Source organism: Phodopus roborovskii, unplaced genomic scaffold (assembly GCF_943737965.1).
Source record: "Phodopus roborovskii unplaced genomic scaffold, PHOROB, whole genome shotgun sequence".
Classification (NCBI taxonomy): domain Eukaryota; kingdom Metazoa; phylum Chordata; class Mammalia; order Rodentia; family Cricetidae; genus Phodopus; species Phodopus roborovskii.
In genome coordinates, this window is record NW_026126448.1 from 326557 (window position 1) to 343362 (window position 16806).

General features: G+C 51.1%; 1 protein-coding gene across 4 annotated transcripts in view; it reads left to right on the plus strand.

Annotated features, from left to right (window-relative positions):
• The first annotated feature begins 965 nt into the window (after positions 1-965).
• Positions 966-16806, plus strand: part of Ssbp3 (single stranded DNA binding protein 3) — a 140541-nt gene continuing 124700 nt past the window's right edge. The window contains exons 1-4 of one of the 4 annotated variants that reach the window (XM_051188363.1): positions 966-1419; positions 2388-2460; positions 2681-2742; positions 5070-5154. In XM_051188363.1, the coding sequence (XP_051044320.1) occupies positions 1364-1419; positions 2388-2460; positions 2681-2742; positions 5070-5154 (276 nt within the window). In that variant the 5' untranslated portion in view covers positions 966-1363. The remainder of the gene's footprint in view (positions 1420-2387; positions 2461-2680; positions 2743-5069; positions 5155-16806) is intronic. The other 3 variants (XM_051188364.1, XM_051188365.1, XM_051188366.1) reach the window with 3 other exon arrangements.

The following is a 16806-nucleotide window of genomic DNA, read 5'->3' on the forward strand; positions in this document are numbered from 1 at the left end:
GATTTGGAGTCCTCAATGAGGGTACGTTGCAGGTTTTTGGGGTCCTCTATTGGACAGAAAGGAATCGGGAGCAAAAAGCTTGGTCACTCTGCCAACCCCCCATTTGCCATTGTACACCTGGGTCATTGACAATGGACGCTTCCCCTCCCCCCACACCCGACTCTAGCCCCCCCCCCCCACTCCCCAATTTAGCAACATTTATTTGAAGTTTGAGATTTCTGCGGCGCGCATTCTGAGTCGCGAGGCGTCCAGGTGACATCCCTCACCCAAATGGAACCCGTGCCCATGGAGAAGACCAGGGGGCTAACTTGCCAGGGTTGTTACACCTCAGAAATTTGGAAGAAATCACTCCCCCTCCTTCTAGTCTAAGACCCCTTTTCCTCTCCCGAGGCTTGCCCGGAGCTCGCCAAGAGCCATTTTCGCGCGGATCCACTTTGGGGTTTCCCAAAGTATTTTAACGATCTAGTAAAGAAGCAGCCGCGCGCTTTGGCGCCAGCTTCGGCTGCCCAGCTCTGCGTGTAGCCCTGCAGGGCTCGGGATCGGGGAGCCCGGCTAGGCGCAGGCAGCCCAGGGTGGGGCGGGGAGCTGGGCCGGCCGGGGTCCTGGCCCACGGAGGGCAAGATCAGCGCCGGGAGGGCGGGGGCGCTGGGGACCAGGGCGACACGGAAAGGGGCGAGCCGGGGTCCGCGCCTCCCTCCGCGGCTACTGCCGCAGCGCCCAGTCCCCGCGGCGCCGGCCGGGTGCTCCAGTCCAGGCCAGAGCCCCTCACGCCGCCGCCCCACCCCAGCGCCAGGGCTCGCCCTCCGCTCCCCCGGCCAGCGCACGAGCGGGCAGCGGCTCACGGAGGAGGCGCAGCGGGACTGGCGCGGCCGCGCTGACAGGCGTCCCTCCCGGCCTCCGGGCCCGCCCCCGCGCGCCGATTGGCCGCCGCGGCCGTCCGTCGCGGGGCGTGGACGCCCGCCGCGCTCCTGCCGGGGCAGCCACGTTCGGTTGAGCTCCAAGTAGACCAGCAGCGGCGGCGGCAGCGGCAGCGGTGCTGAAGGCGCAGAGGGCGGCGCAGGCGGAGCCGGGCGGGCGGCGGGCGCGCGGGCCACGAGCAAGCGAGCTGCAGGCTTCGGGCGGGCGGCGGCACAGCTCAGGCCGAGCCGGCGCGGGAGGAGTTCCAAGGCGATGGGGCCGCGGCCGGGGCTGACGCTTTGACAGCTGGAAAGAGCGCGGAGCCAGCGCCGGGGAGGGAGGGAGCGCGGCGAGCGGAGTGCGAGCGAGCGGGCGATCGCCGGGAGGGGGCCGGGAGCAGGGCAGCTCGGGAGACCGGACGGTAGCGGCGGCGGCGGCGGGCTCGGCGCCCTCTTCTCTGCAAGCCATGTTTGCCAAAGGCAAAGGCTCGGCGGTGCCCTCGGACGGGCAGGCTCGGGAAAAGTAAGCCTCTCGCGAGTGGGGCCGCGCCGCGGGCGGCGGGAGGCAGGTGGGCGCGGGAGTCGCGCTGCCTTGGGCCCCCGGTCTCTGCCCCGCGGCGGCAGCAGCGGCGGCGTGGAGAGCCCATTGTTGGGCGCCGGCAGAGGCTGGGGCACCCTGAAGGGGCGGCAGGGCAGCGGCGGGCGAGGGTAGTTGGTAGGCGCGCGGCGAAGCGGGCGCGGGGGCCCGCGACGAGGGTGGGCGAGGTCCCACTGTGAGCCGGTGCGCTCGGCCGGCTGGGCGCGGGGGCTCCACTTTGCCCACCGAGTGCGGGCAGGGGGCGCGTGGTTTTCTGCAGCCCCGAAGGCTCCTTTTGTCCGCCCGCGGCGTGAGAAGTGCGTGCCGGGGGCTTTGTTCGCCCAGGAGTGCTCTCCCTTCCCAGCCAGCGGCCTTGCCGCCAGCCCGGTGCGCTCCGGGGCGCCGGGCCGGGCTGGGCTGGGCAGGCGGCGCCGGCCTGGCCCTAGGCTTGGGGGACAGTTGTTTCGGGGGGGAGATGCTGAGGGCGGCGCTTTGCTGCCCTCTCCAGAGCGCGCCAAGTACCGGGACTGGGGTTGAGTCTGCCCGGACCCCGAAGCTGGGCTCCGGCAGCGAGCTGAAGTGGGCTGGGAGAAGGAGAGCTGCTCAGGGCTCTTGTGCCTTTCGAGTTTGCGAGACCTAGATGGGTTTGGTCCCAGTGGCACTTGGAAGTTCAAGTTTGGGGGACGGTTTTCCAGCTCCCGCCGCTTTGGGCAGTTTGGTACCCACCCACTCACTAGCTGTTCTGACCTGGATCCTGTCTGGGGTGATAGGTGCTCCTCTCTTGTCATGGCCACAATGGGATGGCACAGACCGGGCTCAGAGTCGACTGGCAGTGTCCAGAGCGAGCCTCAGTGTGGTCTGACCCTTTCCTCTCTCTCTCTCTCTCTCTCTCTCTGCCCCTGCTCACTTTCCAGGTTAGCTTTATACGTCTACGAATATTTACTGCACGTAGGAGCACAGAAATCTGCACAGACCTTCTTATCAGAGGTGAGTGGGACTCCTCAGCATCCAGTTTCTTGACACCCCCCTCCTCCCCACTATTCTTAGAGCCTTTGTTTTCAGGAGCAGCCACTGTGGCCACCATTTTGAATTTTTATCACCTTTTGGCATTTATTGTTAGTTGGTCTTCACAGCCTTTTGGCTGAGGAAGGCCCTGCGGCCCCCTCCTTTCTGCCCCTCTAAGCTGCCTCTGCCCCCTCTTTTCTAGATTCGATGGGAAAAAAACATCACACTGGGAGAGCCTCCTGGGTTTCTGCACTCGTGGTGGTGGTAAGTTTGTGTGATAGTTTTGTGTGTGTTTTGTTCTGTGGCCCGGGTCCTAGTGAACAAAGACAGGGGCTCTGGAGCAAGCCCTCTACCCTTAGCCTCTGCTTTCCACGGAGCAGGGCACCTCTGGGTGCTCTGATTAGGTTTGGCGAGGAAGAACCAGCAGAAGGCAGAAGAGGCTGCAGCCCGAAGTTTTTGCTGTGGGGAACTGGCTAAATTTTGCTATGCCAGGGTAGAACCGGCTTACTTTTCCATCTCACTCTGGGGCGCTAGGCAGGGGGCTTGGAAGGAGTTAGAAGGGTTTTTGTCAATCCTACATGCTGCTTTAATTAGGGGGATGGGGGCAGGGCGGGTGGAGGGGACACCAGGTCTGCTCTGCACCCGGCCTGTCCCTTAATGTTTTCTTCCGTAAACGCCAAACCTTAAGAGACATCTACTGGGCCTTTTCCAGGGACCCTGAGAAAAGCAAGAAGGCCTGCACTTCCTGTAGAGACACTGATTCAGACTGACTGGACCTTCCTTTCCTCTGGCTCCCCACCCCCCAGCATCCCTGCAACCACAAAGCCGTATTTTACCAGGAACCTTAACCAGCCAGAGGTGGCCTGGCAGGATGCCTGCAGCTTGTTGGGGGCTGGCTCTCCTTATCTGTGACCCTCCCTCCAGGCCTCCAAGCCTGTGGTATTCTGCAGGCAGGAGGGAAGCTTTGGGTCAAAGCCTTAAGCAAGTTGTCATGAGTGTGTTGACCTGGGTGTTTTGTGGGACTCATTGGTGGCATCCTTTTGAAAAGAAAAAGGAGGCAGATGGCTTTAGATATTTTGGTGTAGTTGAGGCAAATGCAGTGTTGGGATGTTAACATTTACCTGACTGCCAGCTCAGGTTACTGTTTCAAGTCTCTTTGAACAGCGGGAGGATGAAGTGTCTGTTCTAACTTGTGCAGAGAAAATGAGTTTTTAATGACTTCTGCCAACCTCCCAACTGCCTGGTTGGAGGAGGCGGCTGGTGTGGCGCAAGGATCCCACCTTCGGGAGTGGGTGATAGGTTGGCTGTGGCTGGTTTTGGAGGTGAGTGTAGATGGCATCAGCAAGTCTGATTGCCTTGGATCTTGTAGGAACTTGGGCTTGTGAGTGAAAGTTATTTCGAAGGTGTTGGGATTTTGGCATCTTGAAGTCTTTGCTGTGTATAGTGCTCCCGGGGGCAGTTGGGGAGGAGAGAATAATAGTCCAGCAGCCTCCCTCTGTAGCTGTGCAAGACCTAGTTTTCCTGTTGCTCCTGGAGTCTCTCCTTGTTGCAGGGATGGAAGGCCAGTTGTGCTGAGGGCTCAGGTTGCGGTGGCTGTGAGTAGTTGTATGGGTCTCACCCTGTGTGCATCTTGACATTGACACATGCTGGCTGGCTGTTCTCTGGGCCCCCAGGAGAGGGTGGATCAGATTGGATGGAGTGGGTTTTGTTATAGGCACGCCTTGAGGATGATGCTTTTCTGGTGACAGTGGAGTGTGCTGTGATGGGACCGGCAGGACCACCCCACAAGTCCGATCAGACTTCAGTTCCAGTGCCCACTGTGCCCTTCAAGCTGGTTGTGGTTGGGCCTTGGTTCTGGTATGGAGTATTTTCAAGGCCCTGCATTTGTGTAGCACTCTTGTAATCAGCACATGACGTGTTTCTCTTCTTGTGAATATGGAGTGTTGGAGTGATCATATAGAGTAACAGAGACACTAGAGTGAGTGCTGTATGTTCCCACCCCCATCCTGTGCTGGACAGGTCCTATCTGAAAGAGGTCCTTTGGCTCAGTGGGAGGGGATAAGATACTTGCGTGTCACAGCCTCTCTTCCTCTTTGGCTCACAGACAGGTATTCCTTGGTGGGTAGGGATGTGGGCAGTGGGCTTAAGAACCCATAAGGTTCCCTTCATTACTGGAGTTACCCAGATTTCTGTGCCCTGACTTTGACAACTTAACCTTTTTACAATATGCTGCAGCCATTTTGGTTTGGGGTGACGGGGACACAGATGAGATGGGCAGAATCTCCTTCCAGATTCCTATGTGGACACCCATGGGCAGTTTGTGCTAACCTTTCCAAGCATTAGTGTCTAAACCACAAGCAGTGTCACTGGTGTCACAGAGGAGGTGCTTTGATGGCAGCTATTACAGATGCCTGGCTTGCCAGGAGAGGTTGGAGCCACTTGTCTTAGGGGCTGAATTTGTCCAGTGAGTGCTAAAAGGTAGGATGGAGCCTTTGGGAGACCTGGTGCTGTATACCACGGATCCGGTACTCCCTGTTGTGTACACAAGTAATAATTAGTAACCTGATCTTACTTTGTTTTTCTATTTGCAGTGTATTTTGGGACCTTTACTGTGCAGCTCCTGAAAGGAGAGACACTTGTGAACATTCAAGTGAAGCAAAAGCCTTTCATGATTATGTGAGTAACAAATTTTTAATCCTGGCAATAATTACAGGGTTGGATGGCTCTAACTTCTTTAGTATCAAAAGCAAGTGCACAGCCGACTGGCAGTGGTCTTTATTTTCCCCTTGTCTTCCTTCCCATTCTCCTGCTCACCTACCTTTCTGCTGCCTGCCTTCCCTGATGCTTTTAGTTGGGGAGCAGTATTCATTACTTTGCAATTATATGAAAAGAGGTGGAGACCTATCTGGAGAACGAAATGGTCTTTGAAGACTCAGAGTCATGTGGGGTTTGGTTGAGAATTAACTTGGAGGGACGGAGCCTGGTTGGTATTGGCTTAAGAAAAAAAAAAAAAAAAAATGACCACCAAAAAGACAGAATGTAAATGTGAAACTTGTGTTTTGAACTAGAAGGGGTGGCTGAGCAGCAATGGACTTTCTAGCTCTATTTTCCAGAGAACAGTCTTTTAGTGTGTATATTGTGCACACATTGTGGGGTGTGATGTGCACACACATTGTGGGGTGTGATGTGCACACATTGTGGGGTGTGATGTGCACACACATTGTGGGGTGTGATGTGCACACACAGTGTGGGGTGTGATGTGCACACATTGTGGGGTGTGATGTGCACACACAGTGTGGGGTGTGATGTGCACACACAGTGTGGGGTGTGTATGCACACATTGTGGGGTGTGATGTGCACACATAGTGTGGGGTGTGTATGCACACATTGTGGGGTATACATGTCACACAGCATGGGGATCTGCTGCTCTGCTCAGGTAATGGGTACTATAAAGTGCTAAGTTCATTAACTATCCTTTGCCTGAATACTCTTTTAGATTACATTTGTTTATTTTGTGTGTATGTGTGTATATGCACATTTGAGTTGGGTGTATGTGTGACTTGTAGCATGGGAGTGGAGGTCAGAGGACAACTTGTGGGACTCAGTTTTTTTCTCCATACCATGTGGGTGGGGCCTGGGGCTCAAACCCGGGTCCTCAGATTTGGTGGCAGGTACTGTCTCACACCAATCTTGCCAGCACACTAGGAATTTGGGGCAGGAATGGAACACAATGTTTTGCACTTAAAACTCAGTACGTAGCTCATCTTGGCCTTTAATTTTCAGTGGTCCTACTTCAGCCTCCCAAGTGCTGAGATTATAGCCACTATGGCCAGCTCAAATTTTTCTTTTGAAAGTAGTTAATTTTACCAGGCCATACTATTTGCCTGCATAAAATATAAGGTCACCGAAGCCATTACTGGGAAGGTATCTGTGATGTTTGCCTTCCATTGCTATGCTGGCCTATGTATTCATTTATTTTATCTTGAATGCACACTGATGAAATAGGTGGTTAGGGTCTGTCAGGTTAGGAAGGATGGAGTGAGGAAAGGGAAGTACCTGGATGTCGTCTTCTAACACTGCCACTGCACATTGTGTACAGACATTTGTGGCACACATGCATTCACACAGTAGCCGATATGTTTTGACATGTCCAGTAGGAATGGTGTTAACGATAGCTTGAGGGGAATCTTGGTGGATTCCATGGTAGGAGAGGGTGACCCAGGTGGAGGACAAGCATGCCAGGCAGACAGAGCTTAGTGAGTTTTATTAGAAAGGGAAGGGTTGGGGGAAGGAAAGAGAAAAGAGATAAAGAGACACAGAGACAGAGAGAGGACACAAGAGAAGAGGCAGGTAGGACAAGTCCTGTCTGCCCAAGGGGAACAGCAGGAAAGAGAGCAAGTGGATGGGATCTTTCTTTTAAAGGGGTCCTTTGCACCTTCCTTTAGACTAGTAGTAATGGAACTCTGGGCTGACCAGGGTACTGCCTGAGTGCATTCTGCCAGATAACAGGGGCAGGCCAGCATAGTGCCTGAGTCCTTACACACGGTTCTCACATTTTGGGTTTGGAACTGATGAACAGCATCAGGTCTCATCTTCTTGCCCAGGTTATTTGCCTCCTCTGCATGCTGAGTTTGAAACTGATCTAGGAGGCCAAATCCCATCTGGGTGAATTTCATAGGTGGTCAGTTTCAATGCTATGGCTATTGTCATGATGAAAATGGCTCCTGTAACAGGAGTCAGAGACTGAACTCACTGGCTTCCTGAATGAGTAGTGTGATGGGGTTTTGTTGTGACCAAAAAGTTAATGCTCAGGAGTATGACCACGTCATATGTGCTCTCCGAGGTTGAGAAACAGAAGCTGATGAGTGGTGCTCTAGCCTGGTGAACTTTTAGTTGTAAAAGGGAGAGGTGACTGCTTCACTTGGCATGATGTGGTTCAGGGACAGTAAGTGTTGCCCATGATCATAGGACCAAGCTTCCTCAGCTGGGGCTTGTGGAAGGCTGAGTGGTCCAGCAACCAGTGAACCTGGCTTTTTCCTCTACCTTGCAGAAATCTTGCCCATACCCACTTAAATAACTAGAAATAGCCACACCTATGTTGGTAGTCTCTGACTACATTGCAGATGGTTTCATTTTAGAGAGGAAGGAGTAACCTGTTTCAAAATCCGCTGTCCCCATGCCAGGAATCAAAATCAGGGCCTTGCGTGTGCCAGGGAAGTGCTCTTGTCACTGAGTTACACCTTCTGATTCCTCAAGCCAGCCTTTGATAGACATTTATGTTCTTTCACAGGAAATCATAGACGCTAATGATTTTTTTAAAGTTAACCTGTTTGTTTTTATTTATTTACTTAGAGATTAAGGACAGTCTCAGTGTATATCCTTGAATTCACTAGACCTGCCTCCTGAGTGTTTCAAGGCCTGCACCACTACACCCAGCTGTTTATTGTATGTATGTATATATGTATGCCTGCATGAGTGAATGTACGACACGCCAATAACGGTGCCCCAAGAGCCAGAGGGTTCAGACCGACTGGGAACTGGAATTACAGATGGTTGTGTGCCTCCTTAGGTGGGAGCTTGGAACCAAGCTCAGGTCCTCTGCAAAGCAGGAAATACTCATTAACGGCTGAATTGTCTCTCCAGCCTGAAGCGAATGATTTTTAGTTGGCTGTGGTAGCGTTGAGATTCTCTTTAGCAATTTGTGGTTTGGTCTTGCATCTTGAAGCAAGATGGCAGCCCTAGAAACGTGTAACGTCAGTTTGCAGCCAGTGACTGTTAAGGAGTGGCAATAGAACCCTGCAGATTGCTGAGGCTGGCATGACATTTAGAAGATGCTGCTAAGAGATGAGGTCATACTAGTTGGGGGCCTATGAATCATAGGTTTGTAGCGCAAGTCCTTTTTCCCTTAAATTGGGATCAATCTAATAGGTCTTGTGACCTGAGTTAGGGAGGTGTAATAATGCAGGTATTTCTTTTTACTTTTTTTTTCCCCCTAAAGAGGGTCTCACTTACTCTGTATGTCTGGCTGACCTAGAACTTGCTATATAGGTTTGGCTAGCCTTGAACTCAGACATTTGCCTGCCTCTGCCTCCTGGGATTAAAGATGTGAGCCACCATGCCCTGCTTTATAAGTGAAAACTTTGAAGTAATTAAGGATAACATTCAGCTGGGTGGGTGGCAGCAGAGGAGCTCCTGGAAAATGAAGAAATATCCATTAGTCTGGGATTGTAAGTTGGTAGTAGAGGGCTTGCCTAGCTGTTGCAAGACCCTGGGATTTTCCCCAGCACTAAAAAAAGGAGGAGGAGACACCAAAGATAATTATGCTGCTTTTCTGCTTATCCTTCCTATTTCTTCATCTAGCTTCTCTACTCTTGTGTCGTTCATTGGGTTAGCCTGAGTGGTGGGGATTGAACAAAGCCGTGTCATGTGCTCTTACTTGCTGAGCCATCTTTTTGGCTCCCAGGAGCTCCTTCTGGACTTCCTTGGCTAGGATGTAGTTTTCTCTGTTTGGCCAAATCCAGTCTATCTCAGTGTGTGAGAGACTGGATCTCAGTGTGTTATAATTCTCCGTTTCCAATTCTGAGTAGCAGGGGTATTAGGCGGCAGCCATCATGCACACAGGTCACAAGGGCACCCACGATCAGTGTCTGCATTTGGTGATCATTCCATTTCAGTGCCTGTAAAAGCCACCTGTGCTGTGTGTGTGCCAGCAGTTGCCTTGTATTGGGCAGTGTGCTAATTAAAGCGTTTGCCCATTACTCTGCCACTGGCCCTGTTAGAAGAAGCATGCTGCTAGTTCCATGTTGTAGATGAAGAAACTGAGGCACAGAGAGGTTAATCACAACGTTAGAGTTAGAATGTGCTCACAATTCATGGCTAACACCAGAGTCCATACTTCTAACATTGTTTGGCACAACCACAGCAGGCTTGCTTGCTTGTATGATCCTGGCTGTCTTTAGATCTGCCTGTCTTGCTATAGTTCATTTGTTTTTTTTTTTTTAAAACAAAACAAAACAACAACAAAAACAAAAAACAAAAAACTAGGGAGCCAGAAAGTGGTAGTGCATGCCTTTAGTCCTAGCACTTGGGAGGCAGAGACAGGTGGATCTCTTGAGTTCCAGGTCAGCTTGGTCTACAAAGCTATTCAGAGGAACCAGCTTAAAACAAACAAACAAACAAACAAACAAAAAAACCAAAGCAAAACAAACCAAGAAACCAAACTATGGCATATGCTTTTGTCTCCTAGCTCCTCCAAGGCTGTATACATAGTAAGCACACACTGGTAGGGATAAAGGAGTGAAATAAGGGGAGGAACACATGTGGTTCGTGCAGAGTGGACCTGGACCAGGAAAGCTCATAGACCATTGGCAGATGTTCTTTAGATGGCGAATTCATCTTGAGCAAGCGGCAGTCCTTTTTAGACATCTACAGTGTGAAGAAGAGTGTTCACTGGCTCTGGGTGGTGTGCCACGGAGAGTCAGAGGTTCTCAAAGTGTGGGAAAAAGTGTCTGGGAAGTATGGGAAAAATTGCCTGCTTGAGGGAGGACTCTCTGCAGTTCAAGTAGAAGGTGTGGGTCCTGGCTCTTGTACAGAGTGATATTGTCATCTTGGCAGGTAATCGCCCCCCAAGATAGGCAGGGTCAGGGGTTGGGTGATTGTGAAGGCCCCTCCCAGGTCAGGGCCAGATGTGTGGATCCTGGAATGAGCCAGGTGACTCAGCAGGGAGGGGGTTTAAACTGTCCTTGATTTGGTGGCTTTTTATTTGAGTCATTGTGTATTTTCCGCCCCACACCTGGCTGCTTGGGTTTTCCTGGCTCTTCTGGAAGCCTAAAAACCTTGATGTTTGCCACGTGTATGCAGAGCACTAGGGGTTTTGTATTTAGAGTGGACTTTTTTGAGAATGGGTTTGCCCTAAGTCAGGAGTACCTGGGGTCACAGGAGGATTGGCTGGGCCCCTGTGTGATTTCTGTGCTGTTTCCCCTGGCTGAGCAGTGCTGCTTAGAGTGATGAGGAAAGCCCACAAGACCCCACTGGGGTTCCCTCTGGGTTTTCTCGTGACAGGCTGGTCTATTCTTGTCCTTTGTAGATGGACACTCCCAGGGATTTGTGTCCCTCATACTCGGGAGAGTATGAGACCCTTCCCTCTGGTCCCTTCCCTACGTGAGGTCCAGGATGGGTCTTTTGTGCCTGATCCGACCCCTGGCAATCCTCTTTTCCTGCGGTAGCTGTCGTGTTTTCCTTTTGGTAGCGAGAAAAGAGCAGAGCAGGTTAGCCCCACAGTGGCCCGTAGGTGTGTCTGCTCGGCTTTGTGTGGCACGCTTTTGGATGGATGAATGTGGTTGGTCTTTGTAGCTGCCTTGATGATTGGGTTTTATTATTAAATCTCACTCATCTCTCCCTCCCATTTTACAGATGAAGCCACGGCCAGGTGTCTTGGTTGCAAGTCTTAAGGGGTGGTGGAGCTGAGGCTAAAATTTGCAGGCTTTTGAGTTCCATCTGTCAGTGTTGATTGTACTGTCCTGGTGCAGGTGCCCTGAAAAATGGGAGGTGTTTGCCCTTGACCGGAGTGTGCCTCCCTGGTGCCTGGTCTGTGGCCCTAGCTGTTCTCTGAAGAAATGACTCAAGAGCATTAAAACTGAAGTCCCTGTAAGGAGAACTGCCTAGGTACAGGCCAGGGGAGACCTGACCCATGGAAGGTGGGGGTCTCTTGTGGTGAAGTGGCTTTTTGCTTTTGCCGGAAGTAAAGTGATAACAGCTACAGACGTTTCTATCCAGAAAATTCATGTGACCTCGTAAAGGTGATGTTGTTCATGATTTTAGGCGGTTTGTGGGGATTGTTGTTCCAGAAAGCCTAGACCCCTATTCACGCAGTGAAGAACTTGGGTAATACAGTGGACATGTATACCTGTGATCTTGGCCAGGTTTCCCTGCTTGTTTCAGCTTCCCTCTTCTGAAGACCTGGCCCTCTTTCAGTGTGACCCCTGCCCCCCTTCTTGGGGAGAGGTGGTTAGCAGAGTCATGGGTGTGGACAGCAGCTGAGGTATTGGTGGCTGTGTGGCAGGGGTCCAGTGTCCTTGGCGGGTTTGAAATAGCAAAGTGATATTTGAGAGGGCTCTCCTTGGATACACTGCCGAGTTGAGGTTCCTGCTGGGCAGGGAGTGCCTTTGCCTGCCAGGGCTCACTAGCAAGAGGGGGATGAGAGGGTGGCAGTGATTCCCTGCAGCTGGGCTTTAAGGAGCTGGGGGAGCACTATCCCCTGTGATAAGCCAGCCTAGCTATCTGGCCAGAGGTCCTGGCAGGTTCAAGGCTTGCATTTGGCTTTGACCCTTGGCATCCTTGTGTGGCAGCGTCAAAACACCAAAATATATGCAGTTGTTTCCCCCCCCCAAAAAAAAAAAAAGCTCATAGTTTGTATCGAGTCCCCTCTTAGGGCTCCTTACCCCTGTCTCCTCCTACCTCTGTCTTCTGGAGTTCCTCTTGCCCCCAGAGGCTGCCAGACTCCTCTGTAAGCTAATTAAACGTTAAATGAGGAACTGGAATTGCATTTTGCCAGAACTCAGGCAATGTGGCCACCGTAATGGGTTTCAAGTGGCAGCAAGACCCCAAATTGCAAATCCTTGCCCTTTATTTAAGGCGGGAGGTGGAGCGGGGCGGGGGGGGGGGGAACAGTGGGGACCCAAACAAAGTTTTTGGCAGTGGTCACTTCATTTGAACTCCCAGACCAGCAGTGTGCAGCAGCCTTTTGCATAATGCCATCTTTGTTAGCTAAGCATTTGCAAACTTGGACTGAGAGTTAGCTCTGTGCCAGCCAACACTTGAAGAGAGCTGGGAGACACCTAGTTCTATGTCCCTTAGGTCAGTTCTGTTTTGTAAGGGAGGAGGACTCTCCAGTGGGCACTGTGTTGCTGGACCCTCATCTTCTGTCTGAGTATATATTTAACCCTTAAGAGAGGGGGATATATGTGTGTGTGTGTGTGTGTGTGTGTGTGTGTGTGTGTGTGTGTGTGTACATACGTGCATGTGTGCCTGTGTGAGATCTGTCGGCTAAGATAGCAAAAATGTTACACTACCTATAGTCTTTTTAATAGTGTCTGATGGTTTAGAGTATTTAGCAAAATTAATCTTATTTTTAGCTTAGTAGTAATTCTGACCACGGCACAAATGCATTAGGCGATTCACATAAACTTCTTTAATATACATTGCTGGGAGCTTACAGTGAGTAGACAATCACGGTTGTTTGTTTTTGCTTTGCCAGGGTAATGGTGTTTTCCATGGCCTTATGAGATGAGTCGTAGGAATGTGTCTTTCCATGGTATGCTTTTCTTTTCCTGGGTTTGATGCTTCAGGATTTGGAAGGGTCTGGTGGCTTGGACTTGAGTCTAACTTCATGTGCATGCATGCTGTTTTCTGTCTAGATGGACTTTGGGTTTGTCTGTCACCCTATCTGTAGGCTAGGTTACTGTGGGTCTCTGAGGGTGAAAGGATATAATCCATATGTATAAGGCAGGATGTCTCCCAGCTAGTGCTTGCTGAGTTTGATTGTTCTTTGTAGTCTGATGTTTGCTCAGAAAACTCTTTAGCAGTACTGTTTCCAGGGTGAACAAGCTGACCCTTATGGAAGGCTCCTCTTATAGACTAGATGGATTCCATTGATGCCTTTCTCTGTCAGGGCTTCCCTGATGTGTCCCAGGTTCTATCCCTTCAAGCTGTCTTGTCTCAGTCCCTGCACACTCACAAGGGGGCAGAGCTGGTGGTTCTACCACAACTGGCACTGATAAAGGCTCCCCTGAGATGTCCCTGCCTTTTATCTGTGTTGGACAGAATGTTCCTGGACCACGCCTGCCTGAGCAGCCACAGGGCCCAATGGGGAGGCCCAGGGGCTTGTGGGTGGCACTGGTAAGGATCTGGATCTGAAAGTCAGCCCCATGCCTGTGTTAGCCTTGTGGCCCTCCTCATTGCAAACAAAAAAAAAAAAAAAAAAAAAAAAAAAAAAAAACGCGAACAAGGCCTGTCCTCCTGCTTCACTGTGGGGGTGGCCAGGGGAATGACGGGAAAGTTGTCACTGGAGGCTGGTGCTGTGTAAATGTGCATAGGGATGAAAAGATTAGAAGCCCCTGGGTTAGGGGTCCCGTGCCATCCTTTGTCCTGATTTTCTGCTTCCACGAGGAGTCTCAGAAGGGGCTGAAGGGGTAGGTAAGTTGGTAAAGGGAGACACTGAGGAAGCTGGTTCTTGTCTCTTTTTTATTTCCTGGGGTGAATTCCTATGTGACCATGGGCCCAGAGAACATGACGCTGCCCTGCTTGCTGGCTGAAGAGCTGGAGGTAGCCAGAGTGTGATCAGTGCTTATAGACAGTGTGTGCAGTCTCCTGATCTGGGAGAGCAGTGCATGTCAATAGAAACATCAGGGCTGCCGATGGTAGAAGAGGGTGTCACTGGTCACACCTAGGTAAAATAGAAGAACAAAGATGCACATACCCTTCATCTGTCTTCAACAGGTTTCAGGTCTGTGCACCCACGTAGGATCCAAGACACTTTCCTTTGCCTTGTTGCTTGCTAGCTGTGTGAGCCATTAGCACCATAATCAACCTGTGTGCCTCAGTTTCCTGAAGCGGTAAAGAGGTGTTGAAGCTACATACCTCTCAAGAGTTATCATGCGTTATAAATGACCTTATGTTCACACACACAGTGCATATACAGTAGTTGCATACTCATGCCAAGTACATTGAAGGCTCAGCATATGTGTATGCTCTTGCTCTTCCTGACTCTGGGAAGTCCTGCTTTCTGACAGATGGTGTTCAGTGATTGGTAACTGGGAACAGAAGGGTCTTCGTGTGAGAGGTGTGTACCAGAGAGGTTTGCATCTTCATTTACTTGACCACCTGTTGATTAGCTATGTGGATCCCTGGGGTCTAGGCAGCCACAAGAGATGGTGTTGAGGTGTCATGTACACAGTCTTCACATCAGTCTGTTGCTTGTGAGGATGAAATGAGGTAGCTCATGGGTGCCCCTGAGTGGTGCCAGCCGACACTCTTACTTATTTCCTCTGCTACTCCAGGGGCTTGGACCATGTTCTCTCCTGGCTGCCTCTGGTTCTCCCCTGTGGTCCTGCTTGGTGCCACGGCATCCGGGAAGGCTGTTTTGTTTCCGTACCCACTCACTAGTCCTTCCGCTAGTCAGTGCTGGTTTAGAATGTGGCAGCATCCCACAGGCCTGCCAGGGCCACTCTTTCTTCCCCCTTCACCCAGGAACTTGGAGATACTCTGACTCGCTTGTCACTTGTGGCCTAGACGGAGAATTATTGGGGGTCAAGGTGGAGTTTCTTCCCTTCCTTCTCTAGACCCCCGGGGGACGAAACATCACCTTTGTCCCCTCTGCCACCTCTGATCCTGGGGCTGATTGTAGCATTTTGAATAAATCTGAGGTCAGTGAGCAAGACTCTGTGCCCTGAGAAATGAGAAGGATTTGATCCTTGCCCAGGCACTAAGTGTTTTAAAAGACACTTTAACGAAGAGTGACAAGTGGCAGAAAATGGTGAAGTATTGTTTTGTAGTGGGAGTTGTGACCCATTAGCATATCTTGAATCAACTTAGTGGGTCACGGCTGGCAATTACAAAAAAAAAAAAAAAAAAAAAAAAAAAAGAAAGAAAGAAAAGAAAAAGGGGCAACTTACTGTATTAGAGTACTAAGCATGAGAGCTGCTTCTGGAAATCTCTGTTCTGTGAGCACACACAAATGTGAGGCCTGCCTTTACTATGTAAAGTTGTTGCACGGCATGTCTCTGCCTGAAGTTTAATAGCTGTGGCCCAGGGAATGCTGGGTATGCGTCTTCATTTCTTCAGGTTGGGTGATTTGTGACTGAGCCTCAGTTTCCAGATCTGTGATAAGGAAATGATTTCCACTCTAGAGGACTGATTCTCTAGGGAGAATCATTTCCCTAGCAGGTCTAGGGTTGTTGGGATGCTTGTTACCTACTGGGTACTTAGAACCTTTTATTCTGCAGTTGCTATTGTAGTCTTAGTTTAACAAATGATACTCAATACATGCTTATTGCATGCTGGAATAAATGTGTCCCCCAATTTGAGGCATAAGTTGTGCACAGGCATGGGAGGAAATGGTCTCACTTCTCAGGGACAGAGTGCAAAATGGCCTCTTAAGCAAGGCTTGTGAGTTTGCCCTGACTGGCCATGGGCAGCTCCTACTGCCTGTCTTAGGTTGGAATCACCCTTCCCTCTTGTAGAGGTTTGTCTGAGCAGTGTCCAGGGTGTGGCTATAGGAAGAATACCAACAGAGGGCCTCAGGGTGCCTTCTACGACCCAGATTCCCTATCCCACTCATGATAGCTGTTTATACAGTTCTGGGGCAGGCTTTGTGTCCTGGGACACACTTACACCTCATCTGTGTTTTCCGGTTCTCTGCCTTGAGATTTCCTGGAGTCTGAGGTTTTCTCTATTCTTTCTCTCTCAGTCACAGAAGGCTACTTGAGAGGGCAGCTTAGGGGTAAGAGCAGACTGGCAGACTGGCTGTTTGATGGGCCGGTTATCCTGCGTGTTGGGAACTTACTGCAGTGTTGAGAACGGTGCATGGATTTGGACTCGGGTGGCAGGGTACAGTTTGGATTCTTTCTCATGACCTGGGACAAGTCATTTGTGTCTTTTGAGCTGTGGCTTGTTCTTCAGTGGCTGGCTTTTTTCGATCCCTAGCTTTTTGAGTCATTGTAATGGTTTGTCCTTCTCCTCTACTTTTAGTTTTTGGGACAAGGTCTTGAGGCTGGCATTAAACTCACTGTGTAGCAGAGGCTGCTCTTAGACTCATCTTCTTGCTCTGGCCAGCATCCGCAGTCCTGGGATTGCTGGTGTCCACCACCTCTGCTGGCTTGGGGGTCTTTTTTGAGAAATCTGTTTCACATTTGAGTCGACTATCAGATGATGGGATACTGTTCAAGAAGGAACTTGTGAATTTCCAGATGGGGAAATTGAGGCTTAAAACAGGGTGCTAACCCCGCTGGTTTGTGACTGTAGGGCTCAGGTGCCTGTGGCAGGCCCTGGTTCTAGACACTATCCACCTATGATGCTGGCTTGTGTGCCATCCCTCAGGAATCTGGTGGTTTTCTTCCTGAGAGGCCGAGTGATGCCTGTGACTTTGGCTACCCAGCCTGTGTTGAGGGGGCAGATGCCCAGTGGGCAGGCCTGGTGTCAGGCGTGTGCGTGTGGCTGGTCTTTTCTCACTGTCTTTTAGAAGGCGTCCAGTAGACAATGTTATCCCCTCTCTGGAGGCCCTTCATTTTGGCAGCGCCTCTTGCCAGCTCCTGCTCTGCCTGCCTGCCTGCC